Source organism: Takifugu flavidus, chromosome 8, assembly GCF_003711565.1.
Source record: "Takifugu flavidus isolate HTHZ2018 chromosome 8, ASM371156v2, whole genome shotgun sequence".
Taxonomy (NCBI): Eukaryota; Metazoa; Chordata; class Actinopteri; order Tetraodontiformes; family Tetraodontidae; genus Takifugu; species Takifugu flavidus.
In genome coordinates, this window is record NC_079527.1 from 7,599,605 (window position 1) to 7,623,183 (window position 23,579).

General features: G+C 46.3%; 3 protein-coding genes across 7 annotated transcripts; 2 read left to right on the forward strand and 1 right to left on the reverse strand.

Moving 5' to 3' along the window:
* Positions 1–221: 221 nt before the first annotated feature.
* ampd2b (adenosine monophosphate deaminase 2b) lies at positions 222–13,132 on the reverse strand. 5 transcript variants are annotated; one of them, XM_057041607.1, is made up of 21 exons: positions 8,174–8,273; positions 7,290–7,362; positions 7,087–7,185; positions 6,535–6,677; positions 5,320–5,444; positions 5,117–5,247; positions 4,972–5,040; positions 4,776–4,878; positions 4,510–4,699; positions 4,257–4,389; positions 4,067–4,156; positions 3,853–3,982; positions 3,462–3,656; positions 3,252–3,383; positions 3,007–3,170; positions 2,801–2,927; positions 2,498–2,661; positions 2,276–2,396; positions 2,021–2,194; positions 1,702–1,812; positions 222–1,584 (listed from the first exon to the last, which is right to left on the reverse strand). In XM_057041607.1, exons 3-21 carry the CDS (start codon positions 7,089–7,091, stop codon positions 1,369–1,371), a joined length of 2,523 nt encoding a protein of 840 aa, XP_056897587.1. In that variant the 5' UTR covers positions 7,092–7,185; positions 7,290–7,362; positions 8,174–8,273; the 3' UTR covers positions 222–1,368. The 5 variants fall into 5 exon arrangements, with proteins under 5 accessions (XP_056897587.1, XP_056897589.1, XP_056897588.1 ...); XM_057041609.1 differs by lacking the exons at positions 6,535–6,677; positions 7,087–7,185; positions 7,290–7,362 and adding an exon at positions 7,917–8,039 and having other exon boundaries at positions 8,174–8,309; XM_057041608.1 differs by lacking the exons at positions 6,535–6,677; positions 7,087–7,185; positions 7,290–7,362; positions 8,174–8,273 and adding an exon at positions 11,577–13,132.
* Positions 13,133–14,564: 1,432 nt separating this feature from the next.
* Positions 14,565–15,558, forward strand: LOC130530453 (emerin-like). The gene is made up of 3 exons (XM_057041630.1): positions 14,565–14,703; positions 14,870–14,968; positions 15,231–15,558. Exons 1-3 carry the CDS (start codon positions 14,622–14,624, stop codon positions 15,287–15,289), a joined length of 240 nt encoding a protein of 79 aa, XP_056897610.1. The 5' UTR covers positions 14,565–14,621; the 3' UTR covers positions 15,290–15,558.
* Positions 15,559–17,842: 2,284 nt separating this feature from the next.
* gnat2 (guanine nucleotide binding protein (G protein), alpha transducing activity polypeptide 2) lies at positions 17,843–23,173 on the forward strand. The gene is made up of 9 exons (XM_057040503.1): positions 17,843–18,158; positions 20,028–20,070; positions 20,475–20,616; positions 20,733–20,890; positions 21,125–21,253; positions 21,333–21,462; positions 21,559–21,712; positions 21,862–22,086; positions 22,443–23,173. The coding sequence occupies exons 1-8, from the start codon at positions 18,053–18,055 to the stop codon at positions 22,050–22,052; spliced, it is 1,053 nt and encodes a 350-aa protein (XP_056896483.1). The 5' UTR covers positions 17,843–18,052; the 3' UTR covers positions 22,053–22,086; positions 22,443–23,173.
* The last annotated feature ends 406 nt before the right edge of the window (positions 23,174–23,579 follow it).

Below are 23,579 nucleotides of genomic sequence, written 5' to 3' on the forward strand. Positions count from 1 at the left end.
TGACAGGCTGAGGTAAACCGTATTTACAGACAAACAGCCGCGCTTTTACTGGCTGAACTCATTAAGCCCTCTTCTCATTAATCTGCGGCCTAAATGCTTTTATTTAATCATGCTCAAGGTTTTGTTTTGAGTTACAGGCAGTTTTTAACAACACAAAAATGTGCAGCTGCATGAACCTGGTTGAAATATTTAAAGCACAAACAGTACATAAATACAGTATATATTATATATATATATTATTTATTTTCTGACGACTGATTTTTAAAATCTGACACAGTAAAGTTAAATAATAGGTCACAAACAGCACAGACTTAGCACTCGAAAGGACACCGTGCTTCCATTGCCGCTTTTTTTTTCACAACATCGGGCAGTTTGTCGGTTTCATTTCAAATTTTCCGCATCTCCCAAATTTGGCACCGATACAAAGGCGAGACACCTGAGGGACGAGCTCATGCGTGGTTCACCGAACTACTGAGGAACTGAGAGATGCAGTTATCAGCACGGATGGTGTCGAACCAGGGTAACAGCTCAGACAGAATTAGCATCACAAAGGAAGTCAAGAAGATACAACTTAGCAGCATTATTGCACACGGGAATATCGATGTATCTTCATGCAACGCCACCGAGCCACTAAAGACGGCAAGAAACAGAAATAAACCAGCCAGAACAGAGCAGCCGCGGTGAAGACGGATATGAAATCATCACATGATGAACACAGTGAGGAAGGTTGAGGGGGGGGAGTACCATTCATGCTTGTTCTCATTTAGTTATCCATCTGTTTAAGTAAGTGATCGATAACGACCGATCATTTATTTTTATGTAGCCCTTTTCACACTGTCAGTGTTTTCAGGTTGTTCCTTTAATATGGATGATAAATAAGAACACAAACTTTTCTTAAACTAACCACCCGTTCTTTGGCTTGTATCACAAACACAGCCAGCCTGCGTAAAGTGTCAGAATTACCAACATTGGCGGCAGTGCAGTTTGCCTTTATTTGAAACAATAAATTAAGCTAATCCTGATCTGTTTTAGCAGTGGCCTTGACAGCAGTTTGGCCTGAGCCTCCAGGCCAACGTCGTGATTGAACTGCACCCCGACAGCTGAACGTTTCCTACGCTGGGTTGCAGCTGTAGCTCAGTGGTGTAAACCTCAAAAATGATTAAATGGTTGAAACGGTCACAACCATTCAGCGTTCAGTGCGACAGATACAGCTACAAAAACCATGAAATGAAGTCAGCCATGATGAAGGAAACACAGATGCAAGGGAACTAATAGGGAACATGTTGGGAACACAGATTACACGTCTTGTCTGTCACGGATGTTTTAACCGATTTTGAGTGCTGAGGTTGCAGGAAGTCGTGATGTCTATCACTTTTGACCCTCCACAGCTCCCATACACAGACTCCCCTCCTCCTCGATGGTCTCCAGCTCGTCCGTGCGGATGGCCTGAGTGATCAAATTCAGCTCCTCGCACATGGTCTCGAACCGGAATGCCAGGCGGATGTCAGGAACGTTGGTGCGCCGGATGTCGTTGCCCTCCTGCCCCTCGTTGATATAGTTGGGGCCGAGCCAAGAGCTCTTCACCTGAGAAGAGGATCGGGAGGGGATTAAACACAGTCCAAGAAAGTGCTTTTACTCTCACAAGTTCACATCTTGGTAGATTTTAACCTTTGGCAAAGACAGATAACAGGTGGTTGATACCTTGTGAGGGAATCCGCTCATGATTACGCTGTTTCTGGCCAGCTCACACATGTCACAGGAGCTTAGCTTCCACACCTGAGCTGCAATGCTGTACTCCTCCATCAGAGGCTCCTGCAAACACAAAACAGAATCCAAGAGCTAAGCTCTGTGTAGTCAGGTTGAAACTACCTAACGTTTGTCTGTTGGACTGTTTTCCATGTAAAAGTGAAGATGAACGTGAGAGTCCACAAAAGATAGTTGCATGAAAAATGCTCTTTTATACACACGTATAAGATGTTTTTATTCAGCCTTTAAAGTCTAATGGAGGATCCACTTGCACCTTAGTAAAGTGGAACTGCAGGGGGTCGTCTGTGGACAGAGAGACCATGAGGCCTCTGGACAGGTACTCTGGCAGAGGGTTCCGATGGTAGCTGAGAAACAGGCTGTTATTGCTGAGGGGCGACATGGCGATGCCGATCTGTGCCAAGTAGTACAGATACTGCAGCACTGGAGCCTGGGGATCATTGAATAAAGAATGATCAGCATAACAGATGCAAGTGAGGTAATAAGGACTGGAATACTGGTCATTCCTCACCTTCCGGAGCAGCAGCCCATGGGAGATGTTCTCTGAAAGCATGAAGCCGGACACCAGGTGATGGATGGGCCCGGCCTCGCCGCAGTGAGGACGGAGGACGAGTGTGTGAAAGCCCCGCTGCCTGAGATGGAACAGACACAAATGTTGGGAGGTCCTCACAAGTGTCTTGTCTCCAATTCTCTAATTTTGTTAAAATATTTAAAAAAATAAAAAACACCTCACCTGCGCAGGTGATTCAACACAGTCATGTTTGCATACATGTAGTAGAGGTAGTAAGAATAAGGAGGGTTTTCTTCCTCTGTCCAGTTCCCTGGCAGCGGGCTGTCCAGGTTAAAGATATGCTGCTCTGGTTTTGACTCGTCGTCCACACTGTCGAAACCCACAACCTGGTCGTGGACGAGAGAGAGAGAGAGAGAGAGAGAGAGAGAGGAGAGAGAGAGAGAGAGAGAGAGAGAGAGGGAGAGCCATGAAAGCACCTGGAGCCACCTCGAACGACTCGCACCGGTACATCGAGCGGATTCATACGTGCTGGAGGAAGAGGTGCAGCTCCGGGTGGCTGCCGGGGTCCACGGTGACCTCAAACAGGGGTGAGAAGATGTTCTCCAGCATTTCCTGGAAGGTGCTCAGCTGCTTCTTTGAGTGGTACACATCACTGTGGGGGAAACGCAGAGGTGTCAGCCAGCATGCAGGTGTAGCGCGCACACCGATGCATTATTACTGGGTTTACTCACAAGAGTCGAGGCACCTGCACAAGCCAGCGCACGTTCTTGGAGTAGACCAGATGCTTAACGGCCCACTTAGCCAGTTTGTCCCATTCGTCCCTGCAGCGCCCGTAGATGGACAGCCTGAGCTCCACGTTCTGGTACTTGCTCTCCTCCAGGTCCGCCATCACCTCCTGAGCAGCAGCAAAGCTCGTCAGCGTGGCACGGCACCACTCCACGTGCACCAGCAACAACAGCTACGTTCACCTGAGCACCTTAATGATGTGAGCGAAGTATTTCCCTTCGATGTAGTTGTCTGTTTTGATGAAAATCTCTCTCAGGATGGACTCGCCTATGGGATTGTATTTGGCGTTGAACTTGTCAAAGCGGTGAAAGGTGTTACGGTCCTGGAAAAACAGGAGTCAAAACACTTCGATAGGATCATAACCTCATGATCAGCCCCCCCCACCATGGTCTGCTCTCACAGCGTGCATGTCCAGGGTGTCCACGCTCAGGTCGAACGCTGTCAGGTTCATGCTCTCAAACACCTCCATGAGCGTCTGACCTTTCCCTCTCTCCACATGAACTATCTCCTTGGAATATTTCTTCATGGCCCTTTTGATAAAGCGCAGCAGGTGCTTCTGGTTCATGCAGGACGAAGCGTGAATGTGTGTGTCCACCTGATTCAGACAAATGAGGTAAAAAAAACAAACATACGTGCAGCAAGTTACAGAGAAATCCACACGATAAATCGCCACTTCCTCCAATGTTATTATTTTTCTGCAGCCTAACACTAGAGGGCACTCGAGGCACGTTTATCTCTCATGAACTAATAGAACAACCCCATCGAGACTCAGCAGAAAAGCTCAAGAGGACCTTGCGAATGTTGTAAAAGTCTCTGTGTGGGACTTTCTTCTGCGCCGCCAGCTCCTTCATCTCATTCAGCAGGATGTGCATCTGGAACTTTGAGCTTAGATACTGCAGGCGGCGATAGCAGAAGGACTTCCTGTGACAGAACAGGACACAAGCAGTGACCATTTTTTGTCACTTTCAGTCTAAACGGTGTGATTGTTCATCCCCTAAATCTTACACCGGGCCGTTGATAATGAGGGCCATCATGACGTTCATGTCGGCGATGTAGTCCTGAAGGTCCGGATACGGCAGATCCAGCTCTGTGCTCCTGTTGGCAACATCAAAAGCACACGCCGACCGGGTCAGGCCTCACGCAGACCTTGGGTCTCTTAATATGACCGAGTGACTCGCGTGCATACACTGCTCACTTTTCCATGATATTCCTGGTCGTGTACACATGCATGACGCCGTTCACCATCTTGCAGCCGTAACCCGTGTCGGGCGGCATGCTGGCTGGGTCCGGGTCCACATAGGGGTGCATCACAGAAACAGGTGCTTGTGCTGAGACAGAGGGTTGCACAGTGGACGTTGGTGGGCGAGGTGGTGGAGAAATAGGACGTGACCTGTTCTCATGCATTTGTGAGTTTACAGTAGGACGAAATGATGCTCAGATGAGCTCACCTGCTGCCGCCGTGGTCTCCTGGAGCTCTTCTTCATAGATATCCAGGTCCAGGGGCCTTTCGCTCAGCTCCTGCAGATATCGAGCAGTGGTCCTGCAGAAACTCTGCAGCGACAGGCCCATGTACTTCTGTCTGATGAACAGAGCCTTCACCACGCATTTGGCAGCATCCAAAAGATCAGTGAAGGGAACCTGGAGGGGAAAACCAAGATGGGGAGAGAGGTAAAAAGGGTTGTTCAGGCAGACGGTGCTTTGAATGCAGACCTACCCCACATTTCTCTTCTCCAGAGATGGTGACTCTCTGGTACTCTCTCTCTGGAACCACCTCTCTCTCCTGCAGGTCAGGAGCTTGGCTCTGCTCCTTCATGTATCTAACGGTCCATCAGAAATGATGACAGTTTAGGACCTACGATCAGTGGATAGTTGGGGGTGTTTGCCACTTAAAAGGGAAAGGAAATTCTCACTCGAGATCCGTGGCGCTGTCAATCTTCAAGAACTCCTGCTTGGCTCGCAGGAGGATGTCGGGTTCGAACCTGAGGGCCAAGAGGCTGAGGTCAACGTTTCAGCGAACACAAGCACAACGACACCTTCCCCTCCTCCCGCACATACTTAACATCCTGGCTGATCTGCCTCTCGAGCCGTTGCCGCCTCTCCTCCAGCTGCTCGATGGGGCTGTCCTCGGGAAATTCATAGGGAGCGCTTCTCATCTCGCTCTCCGCCAAAGAACGTGAGAACAGCTCCTTCAACCCAGGAAACAGATTTAGTAACACAAAACCATGTTGAGAATACATCCTCGAGGGTTGGGTACTAACCTCCGCGATCTCCTTGTACTTGCCGTCCATGGATGTACGCAGGTCAATAGACTGTTTCAAGGCTACAGGGATGCCAGGCAAGGAATGCTGGGAAGTGAGGAGGTGGCGGGCACCACGGAGATCAACTAGAGATAAGAAAGGAGACAGAAAGAGAGCAATCCTAAACTGGGAGACATATTTATGCGTACAACACCCAAAGAAAGTGTTTTAGTAATCAATTTAGACCCCAGCAGGAGTCTGAATGCTCATATAGCACCCGCGATGTTGTTGGCAAGTCATTTTTTTGGTTGGAACAAGCACATGGACCAAGAGCATTTCATATAGCATTTTGCTAAAATAGAGAGAGAGAGAGAGAGAGAGAGAGAGAGAAAAGGCCTGAGCTCAGCAGTTGTTTGTGGGGCAAGACACAATGGCCCATTCAGGTGGAGAAGCCATCAGCACATGCGACTGCCTCATAGCCTCCATTGTTGCACAAGTTTTACACAAACTCTGTTGTTATGGTGGCAGTGAAAAAGTGAGAAGGAAAACAGGGAAGTGAAACAGTGTCTGCAGCCATATGATTTTTGAATACAACCGACCCACTGATGAAATATTCATCACCACGCTGAATATTTCATCGCCCATGTGCTCGAGTTACACAGTATCTGTATCTGTGGATGAGAGGAAGGTCAAAGGAGATGTACTGTGTGATAGATGCTCTCTGGGTCTCTTCCTTTGTGCCTCTTTTAACTAAAGTCTGGTTTATGTAACACAGCACGTCTGAGTCTGGCTGCTCTGCTGATCAAACCAGAAGCAAACAAATCTAGTTTATTCTCACAAAAAGAAAAATTACATTACCAAGCAAGAAAAAAGGTACATTTAATTTTTAAAGCCGTTTTAATTTTACCAACCTATTGTAAAAACAGACCAATTAAAATGCAGGCATTTTTATGATTGTAGCTATGCTAGTGTGAGTTTTAGTTCAATGCTCATGTGAACGTTAATGCTGCTCACCTGTTTGTCCATTCTGGCAGACAGGTGTCCAACTTACAATAGTTATATTAGGAGGATAGAGTTGAACATCTGTTTATGTGAATAAACTGTATATATGTTAATAGGATTTCTTTACTGCTATTCATTTGATGGCATCGATGTTTTCTGCAGTCCTGCACACACACACACACACACACACACACACACACACACACACACACACACACACACTCACTCACTCACATCTATGTGTAATGCAGCAGGAGCTGATGTCAGTTCCTCTTACGCTGGCGTGGAGGGCAGAAGATGACCAGCGGCAGAGACACACGCTCGTTCCCAGGAGAGCCTGACCAAGCCGAGCCTGCTGGTTAATCCCTAAATGGCTGCTATATTTGGATCAGATGCATCTATGATTACGCAACCATCTCTCCCTCACAGATGCACACATACACATGAACATGCACACAGACACACACACACACACAGACACAGACACACACACACACACACAGACACAGACACAGGCACAGTTGGTTATCAAACCACTCAGTCAGGAAGCCGTGTTGCACTTAACGTAATCTGAAGTGGAATCTGAAATGGTCTGAGGTGTTTGATGATCTAATAGGAGAAAAGAATCCTGATGCCAACCAAAAACCACAAACAAGACTTTTAAAGCAATAACAAACTTCTACCAAGCCTGGAAAACAAGGTAAAGATGTATCGTCCTATCGTGGAACTTCTCAGCATTCATTAGTCAACACAGTTCTCCCTCCTGACCTAGTGAAGGATCATTACATCATAGCAAGAAGTCATAGCAGGCGGACCAGCCCGGGGAGGTCTGGGTCACAGAGGTCAGGAAGCACGCGTTGAAAACTGGAGACGAGGCGATAATCCCTTTGAAACAGACACAGAAACACACAAGATTCTGCCTTAGCCTCCGCCTTCAGTGGTCTGCTTTGCCTTTTTAGGACCACACAGGACGTTTGTCACCAGTCAACCTGCTCCAGTTGACTGCAGATTCACCAGCGACTTACAGAGAAGAAATACGTCTTCTCACAGCTCTTCTCGGTGCTGCAGGATTGGGAAAGAAGCGAAATCTCTTTAAGCCCATTCAACGCACACCTCCTGTTCAGACCCAACACAGATAACCCCAAAAATACAAAATCACAATAGAAACTAAGACAGATGCACAGATGGGAGCAACAACGTCCTGCGGCTGCTGCAGCTTGTCTCTCTCTCTCGGCCCATGTGTGAGAATCATCTTTGTCAGCTCGGAGATGCTTCTGGTGTCAGCAGCTGCAGGAACTGCAGGCCGATGCTGGTTTGTTTTTCCCTTCACCGCTATCCACCACTACCCTCGTACCCTGACGACAATAAATGCTAAAAATCCTGAGAGCTCCTCTCTGCTGTGAAAGCCACACGCTCACAGCTGCAAAGTTCTTCAAAAGACATTCAAGAGCGAGTTCGTTCTCCTCGGCGTGGTAAAGATAGCAAGGCCCGGGGCTTTTAGACAAAGCTGTGAGGGGACAAGCAGAGGAAAGGGGCATTTGAGGGGTGGGGGAGGTGTAAAGAGGGAGGGGAGCATTGCTTGTGTTTTTGCACAGGGTGATGGCAGTGGAGCGTACCTGTCTCCACAGTCAACCAGCAGCTAGCAGGAGCAAGAGAGGAAAGGAGAAGGGGGGGGGGGCTTTGATGCATGAGTAACAGCACATATCCCAGGATGGAGTCTGCTGTCCTTTAAAGATGAGCTAATAATGATGGGAAAGAGGGAAGCAGAGGAACAGCAAACACTTGAAACAGTCCAAACTAGCAAACAACCCCTCCCACAGAAACACACAGAAGCATCTCCTGCGTCCCTTCAGCCTGTCCCTGTTATACATACACAGAGCGGGTCCAGCAGATCCATCCACTGCCCCCTCACATCCCAGAGCGTGACCCCCCCTCTGCTGCTCCTGGTTCAGGCCAGCTGTCGCTGCACTAGCTGCCTCCGGAGCTCGCCCTCCTCATTTTAATGCCTCTGACATCTATCTGGGACGTACCACAGGAGGGACAGGAGGCGGGGGTAGACCGTGCACAACACCAGTGGATGTGGATTCTCCTGCTGTGAATTTGCCTCGCTCCACACCCCCCCTCCCCTTTATTCATTCTCTCCTCTTGACTGTGTTTTTGCTGAGGGGACCATGTGTTCCAGATGCTTGTATCATCAATATGAGAAAGATATGAACGTGCCGCAGCAGTAAAGTTTAAAGATGACAGTCGGAGATGAATGACTATCTGATAAATGAGATTTTCTCCTTTATAAAGAGCATTAAAGGGCCGGGGTTCAGTCCTCATCCTGGCTGCAGTAGCTATTCCGCACAACCACAACTGTGTGCCTTCATGATGAAATAACATGTAGCTTATTTATCATGATAAAAATGATGACGCACAGCAGGAGAGTGCACAGAAAGCACAGTGCACTTTTGCAATGAGTGCACACACGAGCTGATAACAGCAGCATATTCGGGTAAAAAGGATGTGAAAAGTCTCAGTGTTTAGTGGCAGAAAGCTTTGCAGAAACTTCACTTTTGTGAAATTATGTTTGCAAACTTGCAAATGTGAGAAAACCTCTTTCGAGAGCTTTAAGACATCCAAAAACAGCTGCTGCTCAGTGAAAATAGCTCCTTTAAGTTTCTTCCAATAATGGTTTCAAAATTGCCTTGGTGCTACCTTGGTACAAAAAACAGACTGTGGGATCTGGAAGACACTTATATGAACACTAACCAATGTTTGATGCTATTAGGAAGTCACCACTTCCCTAGACTGCACTTAGTGAAGCCACTGGAGACCACGGTGCTGCTCATGTTCCTGGCTGACGCTCAGAAGCAGAACATACGTTTTATTTCAGTTTGATGTATCCAGGCATCTTTAGAAGAATTTTACTCGATGAGGATTTTGAACTTCTGGGAGTGGCAGTAACTGGTCAAAGAATCATCCGTGACAAAACCATGTGAATCAACAGGTTACAGGTGAGAAGCAAAGGTTGTAAATGAATTCTAGGGCCCTGGGTATTTGTGGCAGTCCAATTACGTGCAATAGAGGTACAATACAACGCCCGTGCTTAAACATTGTTATTATTCTTTAACACCATTTATGGCAAAAATTTAAGTGAAACTAATCAAATTTGAGTAATCCAGAGCTGAGCCAGGCTTCAGCCTGTACAGGTGAACCAACTCATCAGTGGGCTCGAATATTCACAGCAGGCTCCCTCTAACGGTAGAGCCCGGTATTACACCAACAGCATGGCGCTCTCCATTGATGAGAAAACGCGTTTAGTAATCAGAATTTAAGAATGATGTTTGTTTGAAAAGAAGACTGCAATACTGTACATACAAATCTGCTATTGATATTAATTGAACTGTACACTGATACTGTTTTAGTTTTAGCGATAAAATACTTAATGCAGTCAATATTTTCCTTTTATTGAGTATAGCTTCAATGTCCGTATATGTTTGAAAACAAGGCTTGAGAGACATTTGGTGTTTGATCATTAAGCCGACCCCACTACTACCCCCTGCCAGGACCAAGCGGAGACATCCAAGGAATGCACACACCCACGAGCAGCACGCGAATAAAGGTCATCGTTCGAATCCCAGATTGATCATTAATCACTGTTATCTGCGACTGTGCTGGGTCCTGATACCAGCCCAGCAGAGGTCCTCTCTCCTGTAATTACTGTATTTATTTGTGACACACTGACGCGCGGGCGTGGAAGATGACAAGGTGTGACACAGGCAAAGGAGGCATAAACAGGATGTGGGTGAAGAACAGAGTGCTCAGAGGTCCACCGTCAGCCTCCTTCTGTTGAGACACCAGGAAAATAGTTTCTTTTCATGCTGCCAGAGAACTCTTTTTATAGTTCGCTGCAAGGAGCTGGGCTTTAAGAGGCTGACAGCAAAGTCAGCAGCTAAAAACAAGACAATATTGACACATTTACTGTATAATGTTAGCACAAGTCAATGGCCGTTGCAACCAGGGACTGATGATATGCTGCCGTAACACAACAATGTCACACGAAATCCAAGAAGCTGTTTTGTCAACATAATGTGAAGATCTGCATCTGTTTTTTAAAGTCTGGCCCTCAGCCATTGCTCTGAAAAGCTGCCGTTTATGCTTTTTAGGTTTCAACAAGTGTGGAACAGTAGAAGAGGCGAGTGGGCGGTGCTCTAATCTCAGAACTACCTTTTTCACAGCCACAGGCGTGACTCACCCACTCTCATCCACTCGGAGTTCACGCTACAAACACTGCAACAATGAGCTAAATCAGGACAGAGCTCCATCGCTACCGCTCTCTCTTTCACACATACACACACACACACACACACACACACACACACACACACACACACACACAGACACACACGCACACACACACTATAGTTGAATTGTTCTGCGAGAAAATGCAGAACGTGAATAATTCAGAACCTGACCTGCATTCTGCCCTCAGCCAGCTTCCTGCCCCTGATAATAGGAAACTGAAAATGAGTCACACAGTTGCCATATTTGCCAACTCAGCTGGAATCCCTGATCAGAATTGAGAATTTTGGTCATCCTGTGATCTTTTTCCAGAAACCACTTCTCCCAGTCGGGCTGTGAAGTGGAGGATGCGTTCACTGTCAGGGCTGGTGGATGTCCGTGCAGTAATAGCCCTAAAGACACTGTAATTCCATTAAGGCCCGTGGTTTCTGGATGAGTGTGGCATCTGTTTCCACTAAAAACCTTTACATCAGGAAGAATGGTGATGTGATATATCCATCTTGGGAAAAAGGAAAACACAAATGTGGTTTCAAAGGGCTTTAAGAACATCACCATTTAGACATGTTTGATGTCTCAGAGACTAATGTTGGCAGGTGTGTGTGGAGGAGGGTGTTGACGTGTGAGAGGGGCCGATCTGCATTGTCACACATCAGAGAGGAGGCTAATCCTCCCTTTCACCCAGGGGTACCACACTGGTCCCTCCACACAGAGCCAGCAACACATGAAAAACGCCACATCTAAGCCAGCAACACGCCGCAGCTCCCGGTGGAAACGACTGTAGGAAACTCATTGACTCCAGATTTTAGCAAGTTTTCTTCTCATCCTCTCCAGCAGCTGCCTCATCAACAGGTTTGTACACACACTAAAGTCCCCAAAATCTCTCACAGGAACTCTGGGAGCATCAGGTTTATGAAATAAGAGGGAGCATACCTACAGTGAGGGTCGGGTCAGGGCCACAGCTCCTCTGATGGCAGCCCCTCACCACTCACCTGTGCTGGCCGCGTACTGAAGGCTGCCTCGCTTCCTGAAAGGAGACAGGGGCTTGCTCTTGGAGCCCGAGGCGGTCCCGGGGGGCATGCTGCTGGACATGTTGCCAGGATCAGCTCAGCGAGGCTCGACCGAAGGAGAGCCGAGCGCGTCTTCGGAGGACGGACCGTCGGAGGGACAGAGAAGACGAGGAGGAGGAGGAAGAGAGGAAGAGGGGAGGGGAAAGATACAGGACAGATGCTGGGAGCTTCGGGGAGGGGGGTTGTTGCAGTCGGTGTGCGTGCGTGCGTGCGTGCGTGCGTGCGTGTGTTTGCGTGCTCGCTACGCGCCTATGAGCAGGGATTTCCAGACTAGCGTGGAGCTGCGGAGCATCCCTCTGCAGCGACACTAGGCCCCGCCCACTCTCGTGCCGGGGCTGCGGCGTGTACGAGGGAGGCGTGTGTTCACGCGAGCCATTCGTCTGTTGCCATGACAACCACAAGTAGGCTGTCAACGACGGGGTGCAAATGTGCAGGTTAGGACAAATGCAACACCAACAAATAAACCAGTCTATCTGTGGTCGGTACTGATACACAACCATTATCGAGCTAGTTTGTTGTTTAAAGAAATGAATATTGCAAAGGTCTGTCCAGTCTGGGATACTGTAGGAAGATAGCAGAGCTGCACTCTATAACCATCAACAGACAATATGCGGACAATAACTGCAGAAAACCTTTCTTTAATCAGTTTATAGGTAGATTTTTTCTTACGCTTTTATGATAAACGCAATAAACACAAATGCAAAACGTATATTTAGTTAGTCATTAAACATCAACTTTTATAACCAAGACTCACCTCGCACAGAACATAACAGCAAATTCGATCAATTCACAAGTTAAAAACGTTTGAATGTAGACTGTAATTGTGGTGCATTGGCGCCCTCTCGTGGAACTCAGGGGGACTAGCGCTGCAGTAAATTGTGGTCACATGCTTTCCAAGGATAATTGTGGATCGTTCTTTGGTAACGTGCCTTGATTCTGTAATCAGAATAATCTTTCAAGTCTCTGTCATCAATCCTTTCACCAAGACCCCCTCAGACATTAGGTTTGATTGAAAGAACCTTCAAGTGGTTAAAAATAGTGTAAATACAATGTCTTCACTTACCAACATGTCTGCCGATGAGCTCAGTAAGCTGCTGGATGAGTACGGGATAAAGCACGGACCGGTGGTCGGTGAGTGAGCCCGGACGGTAACTCTCACGTTGACAACAAACATGGCGACTGCTAAATGTAAAGGCCCCTCGGTGTCTTCAAGAGCTAATCACCAAAGCTTTAGCAAAATATGACTGTGTTTACGTGTACGTGCACCATTTGTTACCTGGCCTGTCACATCTCCAAGACTCCACCAGAGGCTTATATGAGAGGAAGCTGTCATGTTTCTGCAGTGGCGCTTACATGAGATCCAGACCACATTTGCCTGAAAGGGGATTTGAACAGGAGTAAGTCATTATTCAGTCATTGCTGGTTTAAAGTTCAGGCAAGCGTTTTATCTACAGATACAAGTGATGAACATTTCCCTCTCTTGGTCCCTCTTCAGGTCCTACACATACGAGACCTATAAAAACCTATAAAAACCTATAAAAACACCTATTTTACATCAGTAGCGGGGAAATCTGCTGAGGAAACGCAAGCGCAGTCGTCCCGCCTCATCCCAGTGTGGGTTCAGATCTTGGCTGTGGCCGTCTTCTTCTACATGATTTTTGCCAGCATGGAGACCAATGAATCTTTCAGAGGGCTAGAGTGACGCTCCAGTCGTTGCCGGGTTACACCACTATTTTAATGGCTTTTTTAACCTGTGCAAAAACACACATGCAGGAATGACTGTTTAATAAGACGTGTTAGACCTGTGCAGCAAATATACGTGTGCAATGATACATTTATTCTGATACCAAATATTATCAGTGTCAGTGGGTTTGAGGGACAAATTTAAATTTGTCCTGCCTGTTTGAGCTAAAAACCTGTGGTTTTTGCTTTATCTTAATTTGCATGTCCTCCTTTGTACTTCACATTCCAGTTTTGCACCATTGCTGTTTTTTTTCAGAATACATTAAATTCCATTTGCTAGTGAGATGCTGATGCACGCAGGACCTGTTTAGTTTTGGGAACACCTGCTGTGTGACCTCATCAGAAGCCCCTATTGCATTCTTCCAGCCTGTTGGTCTGTTCCCTCAACACCACTTCTCTCCTGATGGCATATCAAGCAGAGCTGGAAGAGGAGATGACCGATGATCCTGATCCTGTGTTATGGGAGGAGTTGTGCATCATCACCTACGCCTGCACAAGGTGGCAGTATAGGCACAGGACAGAGCCACGGGGCAAATAGAGCTGAGGAGAGTTCGCTGGCTGAACCTCATCACGCTGTCATCAGAGGAGAAGAAGACCTTGACATCGCCATAACACCTGAGGGTCTCTACGGGGCGATGATCACGCCGATGCAGAAGAGATGTGAGGAGATAAGACAGCTTTGCTTTACATTTTTATGATTCTACAAAGGCGACAAAGACACATCTAAAAACCTGCGTAAATACGGTCGTGGTTTCCCACAATGACACCCAGCAGCTCTCAGCTTTCACTTGCTGCTCGTTCAGTTAGTCTGCGTGCGGCCAGACAAGTTTATTGTCATTTTCTCTTCTAAAGTTTAAACCTGACCAAAAACCAAAATATGACGCACAAAGAAATCAAACTGCAAATTTGATGATCAAAGTAGCTGAAGGATTTTGGCCCTTGATCTTTCAAGAATGGTATGAATTAAGCTCAGCCTTAAGCTATTGCCCAACCTCAGGGTTGTGAATACTTGAAAACCTATTGGTTCATTCTGATAATCAGGTGAATCAGCACATTGCGGTTGTTAGACCATTAAGACTCATCTCTCTTCAAGATCCTTGACTCTCCGTATCATAGCCCAGAATCATAATCTGCCTGTCACCTGTCATCAATCCTTTCACCAGGGCTCAACTCACTTTGAGCCTGTCTGAAAACACCTTCAAGCAAAAGAAACTGTGATTAAAAATGTCTTCACTTACCAACATGTCTGCCGATGAGCTCAGTAAGCTGCTGGATGAGTACGGGATAAAGCACGGACCGGTGGTCGGTGAGTGAGCCCGGACGGTAACTCTCACGTTGACAACAAACATGGCGACTGCTAAATGTAAAGGCCCCTCGGTGCCTTCAAGAGCTAATCACCAAAGCTTTAGCAAAATATGACTGTGTTTACGTGTACGTGCACCATTTGTTATCTGGCCTGTCACATCTCCAAGACTCCACCAGAGGCCTGTATGAGAGGAAGCTGAACGAGGCCATGTCCAAGACCAAAGGGGTGAAACCAGCGTCAGACAAAACCTTCTACAGAGAAGAGGGTAAAAGAATTTGTACCCTACAGTAAATATAAGTACACATATTGAGTGATTCATTGTTGTATAAGTAATATTTAGGCTCCAGAAACAAGAACTTGTGTCCCAATTGAGAGGGAAAAACACTGGTTCCATTTATTGTCATAATAGCTCGGTTAGCATGGCTGTCAGAACACTGAATATTGGATATTTTGATATTTGATGAGTGGATAACATGGATTCACGCTTGGTCTGACATTTACTTTTACATTTATCTTTTTAATTTCAGAGGAGGAGGTTACTTATGTTTACAGATCACCTGTAAGTTCCTCTTCATTGTTCCTTTGATTATATTTGTCCTGTTCAGGAAACTGAGTTAAATTTGATGAAGCCTGTTGGCAAAATAGGAAATAATTGTTAGATAATGTTTATTACTGTTCTCTTACTGTGTTATTACTGTTTAATGTCTGCAGGTGAGGGATGAATTTCAATGCTGGAGGTTCAAAATAACCTTATAAAAGTTTCAGGCCTACTGATAATATATAAAATAGAATCTGAGGTCAGAAGCCATAAACATGGGGAGTTTATTTTCAATAAAAATTAAATAATGTACAATTTACAATTTGAATGAATGTATGGATATCTTAAGTTTGAAAGCATACAACCATTCTGGCCCGTCCGATGTGGGATTACGAGACGCATAATCCCTCCTGCTGACATTAGCCGCCACACAAATGCACAGGTGACACACAGTATTCAGTAAAATAGAACCCCGTTCTTCAGACAACAGGCAGGAGACAAGAACCACAGGACAGACCGGTGTAGCGCCTCTACTGATAGAGCCCACTGGTTCCTGCTAGAACACAGAATTGGCTACAGCCCCTGCTGTTAAGCTGTCTGTGGTTAATCCCTCTTCAGCCACAGGGAAACGTATGTTGACCTTGGGCTCACGGCGCCCTCCTATCAATGAAGACGCATCAATAAACCAGCAATTAATAGCAGCTCTTGACAGCTTCCACATCGATTGTGTCGTCAATACAGGACACGAACACACACACATCTGGCTCAGATGATCTTTGTGAGTAATGCTGTAAACTGCGATGTGTCCCTCTATTCATCCTTTCTTGGAAATTCTTTTGCATAGTGACAAAACTATACATGCAAACATGGAGAAGAAGTAAGACGATCAGCGAATAAGTATAATGCAATTTAAAATATGTCATAAAACAAGACCTGTGTTTGTGCCTGATTATTGCTCCTTTGTATCACTTGCACTTATTTTTAAAGAGTGTGTGTGTGTGTGTTGGGTGGGGGGGTGATTATAATGCACAAGCTCATCCATGGTGACCTGAGCCTCCTGAAATGGAGCCTGAAGGGGGTTCAACATCAACACATGACACTCCCCCCTCGATTCCTCTGCTTCCTGCTGCATGATATTTATATCATACAAGTCCATGTGCTAAGCCCCTGCCTCTCAGGTTGATCTGGGACTCTGCGGGTAATCTCGTCAACAGATCAGCAGTGCGGGGAGCGAAGGCTACGCCATCCTCAACCTAATGGGATTGTCCGCCATCGCTAGATGTGCTACCATGATTAGCCCGCTTGGAAATGTTCAGGGATTCAGGTCCAGCCCCGATCAGTTGGCGGTACAAGTTTAGTCAGTGTGACGTGGGCGTCATGTGCCTCGGGTCAAAGGTCAAGCTGCGATGTTACACTGCACAGGTTGAATCTTCACAGAGGTTCATTCTTATAAAGGTCGCCTCATAAAGAAGATTTATGATGTTTCCTCTTGACCGCAAACCCCAAATCACCTTCGAAAGCGCTGCACCCTCAGTTCTCAGGGTCCCAGTATATTAGTTCTTTAGCCGCCTGCTGAGCCAATTTCAGCCTGACGTCACTAAACTGCATCTCGGAGTGTCAGTCTGGATGAAGGGCAGGCGAAAGCTCTGTCAGATCAGATCCTCCTGAACACTCTCTGGAATTATTACCAGCTGTAGTCTGGTTTTGCTGGACACTAACCAGTGGAAATCAGCTGCCGGTGACTCCAAAGCTGCAGCCTGATCAGACGTCAGCCACCTTCATCCTGTTGGTGTTGACTGGAGAAGCAGGGGAAACACTTTCCCTGGATTCACCATTCCTATTAAGAGGAATACACACAAGTTACTGACAAGATTTTAATATTTCTAGTTTTGTTCACTCTCCTAAAATGCCATAGTGTCAGCCAGCCTGAACCAAACAGCTCAATAACCTGATATCTGGTATTTGCAAACACTCAGCAGCTTTATTTCACTATAGTTGACAAAATTAGTTGTCCTCTTATTGAATTATTGACCTCCAACCGGCCAGATTAGCACTGATCCTGCAGGCGGCAGCAGGTTCTTTATTCTGTGGGTTGAGAGAATAAGAAATAGACCCCCCCCCACACACACACACACACACGCCCCACCGAGTTCTGTAGAGGTGATGCAGACCTATAAAAGAAAATAATAGGACACATTATTGCTCCGAGCCCTGTGAACAGGACAGCGCTGATGGTTGCTTTATTTAGCAGCCCCCCCCCCCCCCCCCTGCATCACCTGGGATTTATGTGTCTTAACCTTAAGAAGTTTAAGGGTGGCTAATGCCTCCCTCTCTGCCTCATCCATGTGACCGAGGCCACAAAAAAGTCTGGCCAGTGGATTCCTGTGACTATTTAATTCAGTTATTTTTTTCAGTTAAGTGCAACAACAGCAATAAAGTGATGAAAACATCAAATTAAGACCGTTTTCCCAGAACCTTCCAATCACCTGCCGTGCCCTTGATTTGCCTAATTGGATTGGTTGACCAATCAGGAAGTTGCACCTCCTAAATCGGGGGTTTAAACAGGGAATTAACAACTGACTCTCTGTTACAAAGAGCCCATTCGATTTGATCCTTGAGGGAGTCCTAGCTGAACACCTAATCAACAGAGGCCCAGAAGCCAAGAAGACTCAAGCACCTCCTCTCTCAATCCCCTTCCGCCAGGAAATCACCTTTCGACACGATTAGTGTTGCACAGTTCTCTGGACCTACGCACAGACAACCGTCAAAATTTCAATCCTTGAGGACCTTGAGTTTGCGGAGGCAGAAAGTATGGGTGCAGGAGCAAGTGCCGAGGACAAAAAGTCTAAGGAGCTGGAAAAGCAGCTGCAGGAGGATGCAGACAAGGACTCCAAAACTGTCAAGTTGTTACTACTTGGTAAGTGAACTCTTGTTGCAGGAGATGATAACTCAAAGTGGCAGGTTACAGTAAGCAGCTCCACATTTGAGCATTTAAACCGCGATGGACCAGGATGAGGAGAAAAAAATGGCTTCTTAATGTCTTTTAGTGGAGTTTTGACTTTTTCAGGGTTTTTTTAATCCCTTTTATGGTATGATATTATTAGGGTGATGTGATGCACACAGCTGACAGTGACATGTAACATCTGCTCATGATTTATGTCTGGATTATTGGAGCTGAAGGAACTCTTTTAAATGAAGGAGCTTAATGAGAGAAAGACAGGTGCTGCTGAAGGAAATGAAAGTGATGTTGCTGTTGGAGTCTGTGGTTAAAGCTCAAATTCTGGTAAATAATAACCAGTACAGCTAATTATCTTGCTGATTTAACAACAATAATCTAAAACTATGAAATCATAGTTTTGATCACATTTATCGCCCTTGTTCTCTGTAAATACTGCACAGAAAGGACAGTTTTAACCCAATGAGACACAGTTATTTCTTCCAAAAGTGTGCAAAATTTCAGCTACAACAGTCAAAATGTTCAATATAATTGGCATTAATTCTGGAGAAGTGCAGTCTATGTTTATTTGGATAATTCCCTCTGTCCCACAATGAATAATGCATTTTTGATGGCTGAGGGAGGATATTGGTGCTTAAAGTAAAAGCAGCCTTTGGGCTAAATGAATCACGGCCCAGCAGTGATATGCCAATCCGATTAGCTAACTGGTTTAGCGCAGATCCACTTGTCGAGGTCTTTTTTGATCTCTCTACATACATAACTTGTGTATAAGGGCAGCGGTAAAAAATAAATTATTTTGAACAAACAGACAAGCAAGCAAACAAACCAAACTATAAGCCACTCTGCAGTCTACGACGATCAAGACCCAGAAACAACATCTTAAGGGCAGCTGAAGCAAAACAGTTCTGACATTTTTGAAGTTGCATTTGTAAAGCAGCTGGTCATTAAACATCATAAGTCTTTATTAGAACATGTGCATAACCACGTGGGCATTATGACATTATTTTTTACGTTTACTCTGCTATTTAAAGAGGCGACCACACACACTTGATTGATTGATTACATCACAGAGGACAGCGGCGGTCTCACTGGTCAGGCAGTAACTCGGGAGGGTGAAACAGCGCCCTCATGTGGTTTTCAGTCGGCAGCTACAGTCAGTGGGAGGCGAGGTTCTCCTTCAGTAAATTTCAAACCTCATGACTGTTACTGCAGCAATATAACAGTAAAACTGCACATGTCAATGCTAAAGACGGCAGATGCTGTACATCTAGGAGAGTTTTAACTCACTTACTCTTTGCAGCATTTGATGGTTTAAATTCTTTTAGATGCATTTCCACCCAGAAATCAGCTTCTCATCGCAGACATTTTTGAAATGTTGAAAACCTGTTGAATAAGCCCAGGTCAGTGAAACTCACTCCGGTTGGAGTGATAAATCCCCTAGAAGTCAGCAGCAGTCCGCAGTGTGTGCAGATCAGTTGATGACAGAATAAATACAACACAATTCTAAAATACACATTACCAAAGTGATGAATTCTGCTATTCAGCAGCATAATAATTGAAGAGTTTTATGTTGTGTGGAGTCTTTGTTGTTTTCACTTTGGCACCATTTGACGTCAGCTATCTGAACATTCATGATGTACTTTAATGTTGACACTAATGCTCAAAAATGCATTTTCCCCCAGTTTCTTGTATGACTGCAAGCGTTTTGTGACATAAAAGCCACAGAAGTTCTTTATAGCAATCACCCTGACAGCATCACTGAAATACATTGTTCACGTGCTGAAGACAAACAGCTCATTGACGTTGTTGCATCGTTATCTTGTCTTGCAGGTGCTGGTGAGTCAGGGAAAAGCACTATTGTAAAGCAAATGAAGTAAGTACACAGTTGAAGGACTAACAATACTTTAGTCTAATGTCACTGGTCGGACATAAGCTCCCGAATTACTGCCTGTTACAGTCAAGCCTATAGAATAAGGTCAAAAGGACAAACGTCCTGACTCTGCTATTTGCGGTTGAACCTGATGCAATGCGTAAAATGCACCACGCGGTGGCGCTGTAAGCAGCAGTATATACAATACACGGATGTGACTTTTTACCATGTAAGGACATGATCACAAGACGTATTTATGTCTGAGTTCAGTCGATTATCAAGATCCAGGGGAAATGTTTCTGTGCAGAGTGATTTCAAAACTAAAACGGATCAAAGTCCACAAAAATAAATAAATATAAAACCAATGCTTCCGATCGGTGAGAATGAAAGTTTTTCCTTGTGTCCAGGATTCTGCATCAAGGCGGTTACACAAAAGAGGAACAGCTGGAGTTTAGGGCAGTCATCTACGGCAACATCCTGCAGTCTGCTCTGGCTCTCATCAGAGGAATGGAGATGCTGAGCATTGATTTCGGCTCCGGCACTGCTCAGGTCTCACACCACTCCGGAGCCTCCATCCCACATGATCAAACCACTTTCACTGGAAGCAAAACAGTGAGTGTGAGTATAAGCCAACGGCTCACTGCTGTGTGTTGATGACACCACAGGAGGACGGACAGAAGCTGCAGAACTTGGCGGACTCCATTGAGGAAGGCACAATGCCGACCGAGCTGGGCGACATCATCAAGAAGCTGTGGAAAGACTCCGGCGTGCAGGCTGCCTTCGAAAGAGCTGCTGAGTTCCAACTGAACGACTCGGCTGGATAGTGAGTCCCTGCTGGGAGTTACACTGTAGCCCGGGGGTCAGTCACACGGGAAAATGCTTTCGATAATTCGTAAAGATTTCATTTTAAGCACGACAAAGAGCAAACAAGGGACTGACATTAAAGAGAGACTCGGACGTGTGTCTGACCTACAGGGCATTGTGTGGTCCCACTTCAGGTGGATTTTTGTGTAGAGGCCTGGCCTGAGCGCTGTCCCCTCTCCTTCTCCGTCCTCAGCTACCTCAACGAAATGGAGAGAATCAGCAAGCCGGACTACATGCCCACCGAGCAGGACGTGCTGCGATCTCGAGTCAAAACCACCGGTATCATCGAAGAACAGTTCTCCTGCAAAGAGTTGCACTTCAGGTAAGCCTCAGTTCCGGGCCGGAGCCTGACTCCAGACTGGCCCCTGGGCCCCGCTCACGTCCTCCCTGTTGGTGAACAGGATGTTTGATGTGGGAGGTCAGAGGTCAGAGAGGAAGAAGTGGATCCACTGTTTCGAGGGCGTGACCTGCATCATCTTCTGCGGAGCTCTCAGCGCGTACGACATGGTCCTGGTAGAGGACGATGAAGTGGTGAGTGGGGGCGATGGGGCCGGTGGGATCCAGCACACGCGGGCGTCGGGACTCCGTCAGCAGCTCTCGCTGTTGCTTCTCTCTGTTCTTTTCCAGAACCGCATGCACGAGTCCCTCCATCTATTCAACAGCATCTGCAACCATAGATTCTTTGCGCTGACCTCCATCGTGCTTTTCCTCAACAAGAAGGATCTCTTCGAAGAGAAGATCAAGAAAGTGCATCTGAGCATTTGCTTCCCAGACTATGACGGTGAGACGCCGTTTGACAGATCCCTGGCAAATGAGCCGAAAGTGTGGAATTAGAATAAAATACCCATTAAAAAGAATAATAGGAGTCAGCAAAAAAGAGATGGAGCACAAAAGTGAACAAGACTGGTGATTCGTTGTGTTTCCCTTTAGGTCCCAACACGTACGATGACGCCAGCAACTACATCAAGACACAGTTCGAGGACCTGAACATGAAGAAGGGCGTGAAAGAAATCTACTCCCACCTGACCTGTGCCACAGACACAAAGAACGTCGAGATCGTGTTCAACGCCGTGACGGACATCATCATCAAAGAAAACCTTAAAGATTGCGGTCTTTTCTAAGCGGCTTCAGAGTGGGAATGAAATTTCAAAAAAGGTGCGTGTGAACCGGGCGGCGCCGCTCTGCGGGTCTTTATTGATGCAGAGTTAACAGGGTCCAGATGAAACAGACCCCTGGCAATTCAATTTAACCCTCCCAGGGCGAGTCATATCTGGCCGTCCTGCGTTGCCTAGCAACAATTTGTCACCGTTACAGGGGCAAAAGACACGCGCCGCTGCATTAAAAGAAGCTAATTGTAAAGTCAAAAACAACAAGCGGCAGATTCTAGGAACGCAGCAACAGACAGCAGCAGATGCTGACGGGTGACACCAACGGGTGACACCAACGGGTGACACCAACGGGTGACACCAACGGGTGACACCAGATTCAGGTGTTGTGTCTCTCCTCCGCAGACCCTCCCGTCCATCTTGAATCCCCTCGTTCATTGGCATCATCTGAGGCGTGTGTGCTGATGGGGCCCGGGTCCTCGGTGTTTCACGCCATCACTCCGATGCCAAATCCTGCTTCTCCTCCACTGCTCCACCTGCACAGCGTCCGAAACCAACCCAGAGAAATTAACAATACAAACACACACCAAAATGCGTCATTTCTCCCCCCTAAAGTTGTGCTGGTCTCGCGGCAGCTGCCACCGCTTTAAAGGTATGAAGATGGACCTCAGCCCATCCCTCCTGCTGTTTTTCTTTGCTGTGTTGTGAGCTCCGTTCACTCGGGAAAAAAAAAAACCTCTGTAAAATAAGTATGACGGCTTCTAATACTTTGATTAGCAACATCGCAACTTGTTTTTGTTGTAGTGTCTGTGGTCTTGATATTAAAAGAGTTGCTGAGCCGGGGTCTCCCAGTGCTTACAGGAATATCCAGATTACAAAGTTGTGCATGTTGTCGAATATAAATAGTGTTTTAATGTGAGGAATAAAGACCAGAAGGTCAAACAAACATAGAGGAATTTGTACATAATCATAGCTAATTCAGAACGTTTGGAAAGAGATAAAAAACCAAACAAAACTACGTGGACGTATCGTTGAAAGGGAAACGTTAGAGGGATACTTCATTTTGGAAAAAGGGAATGAAAATCTATCCTTTCTTATGAAATGTAGAGGCATGAAATAAAGATGCATTAACTTCACTCATGTCGCAGTTTCTTTGCTGCAGAGTCACATCATCTCCGCTGAGTAACGTTTGGACACACACACACACACGCACACGCACGCACGCACACACACACACACACACACACACACACAATGTGTCCGTTGTTCCCTCTTCTAATTACACGCTGAATGGAAGCTCATCAACAATAAACCCACTGAGACAGCGCAACAAATTAAATCTGCGGGCTCAGTTTTTACTGTAAGACTGATTCGGGGGCGTTTTTATGGTTTACAGCGATGCAGCGGGGGCAGAACAAGTCCCCCCCCAACATGGCTTTTCCGAGCCCCTGGTTGGACCGCTTGCCTGAAACCCAGGTCACGTTGCTCAGTAGTATGAGGCTCCTTGTGCCATCTGGACTTCTTCCTGATGAGATTATGGAA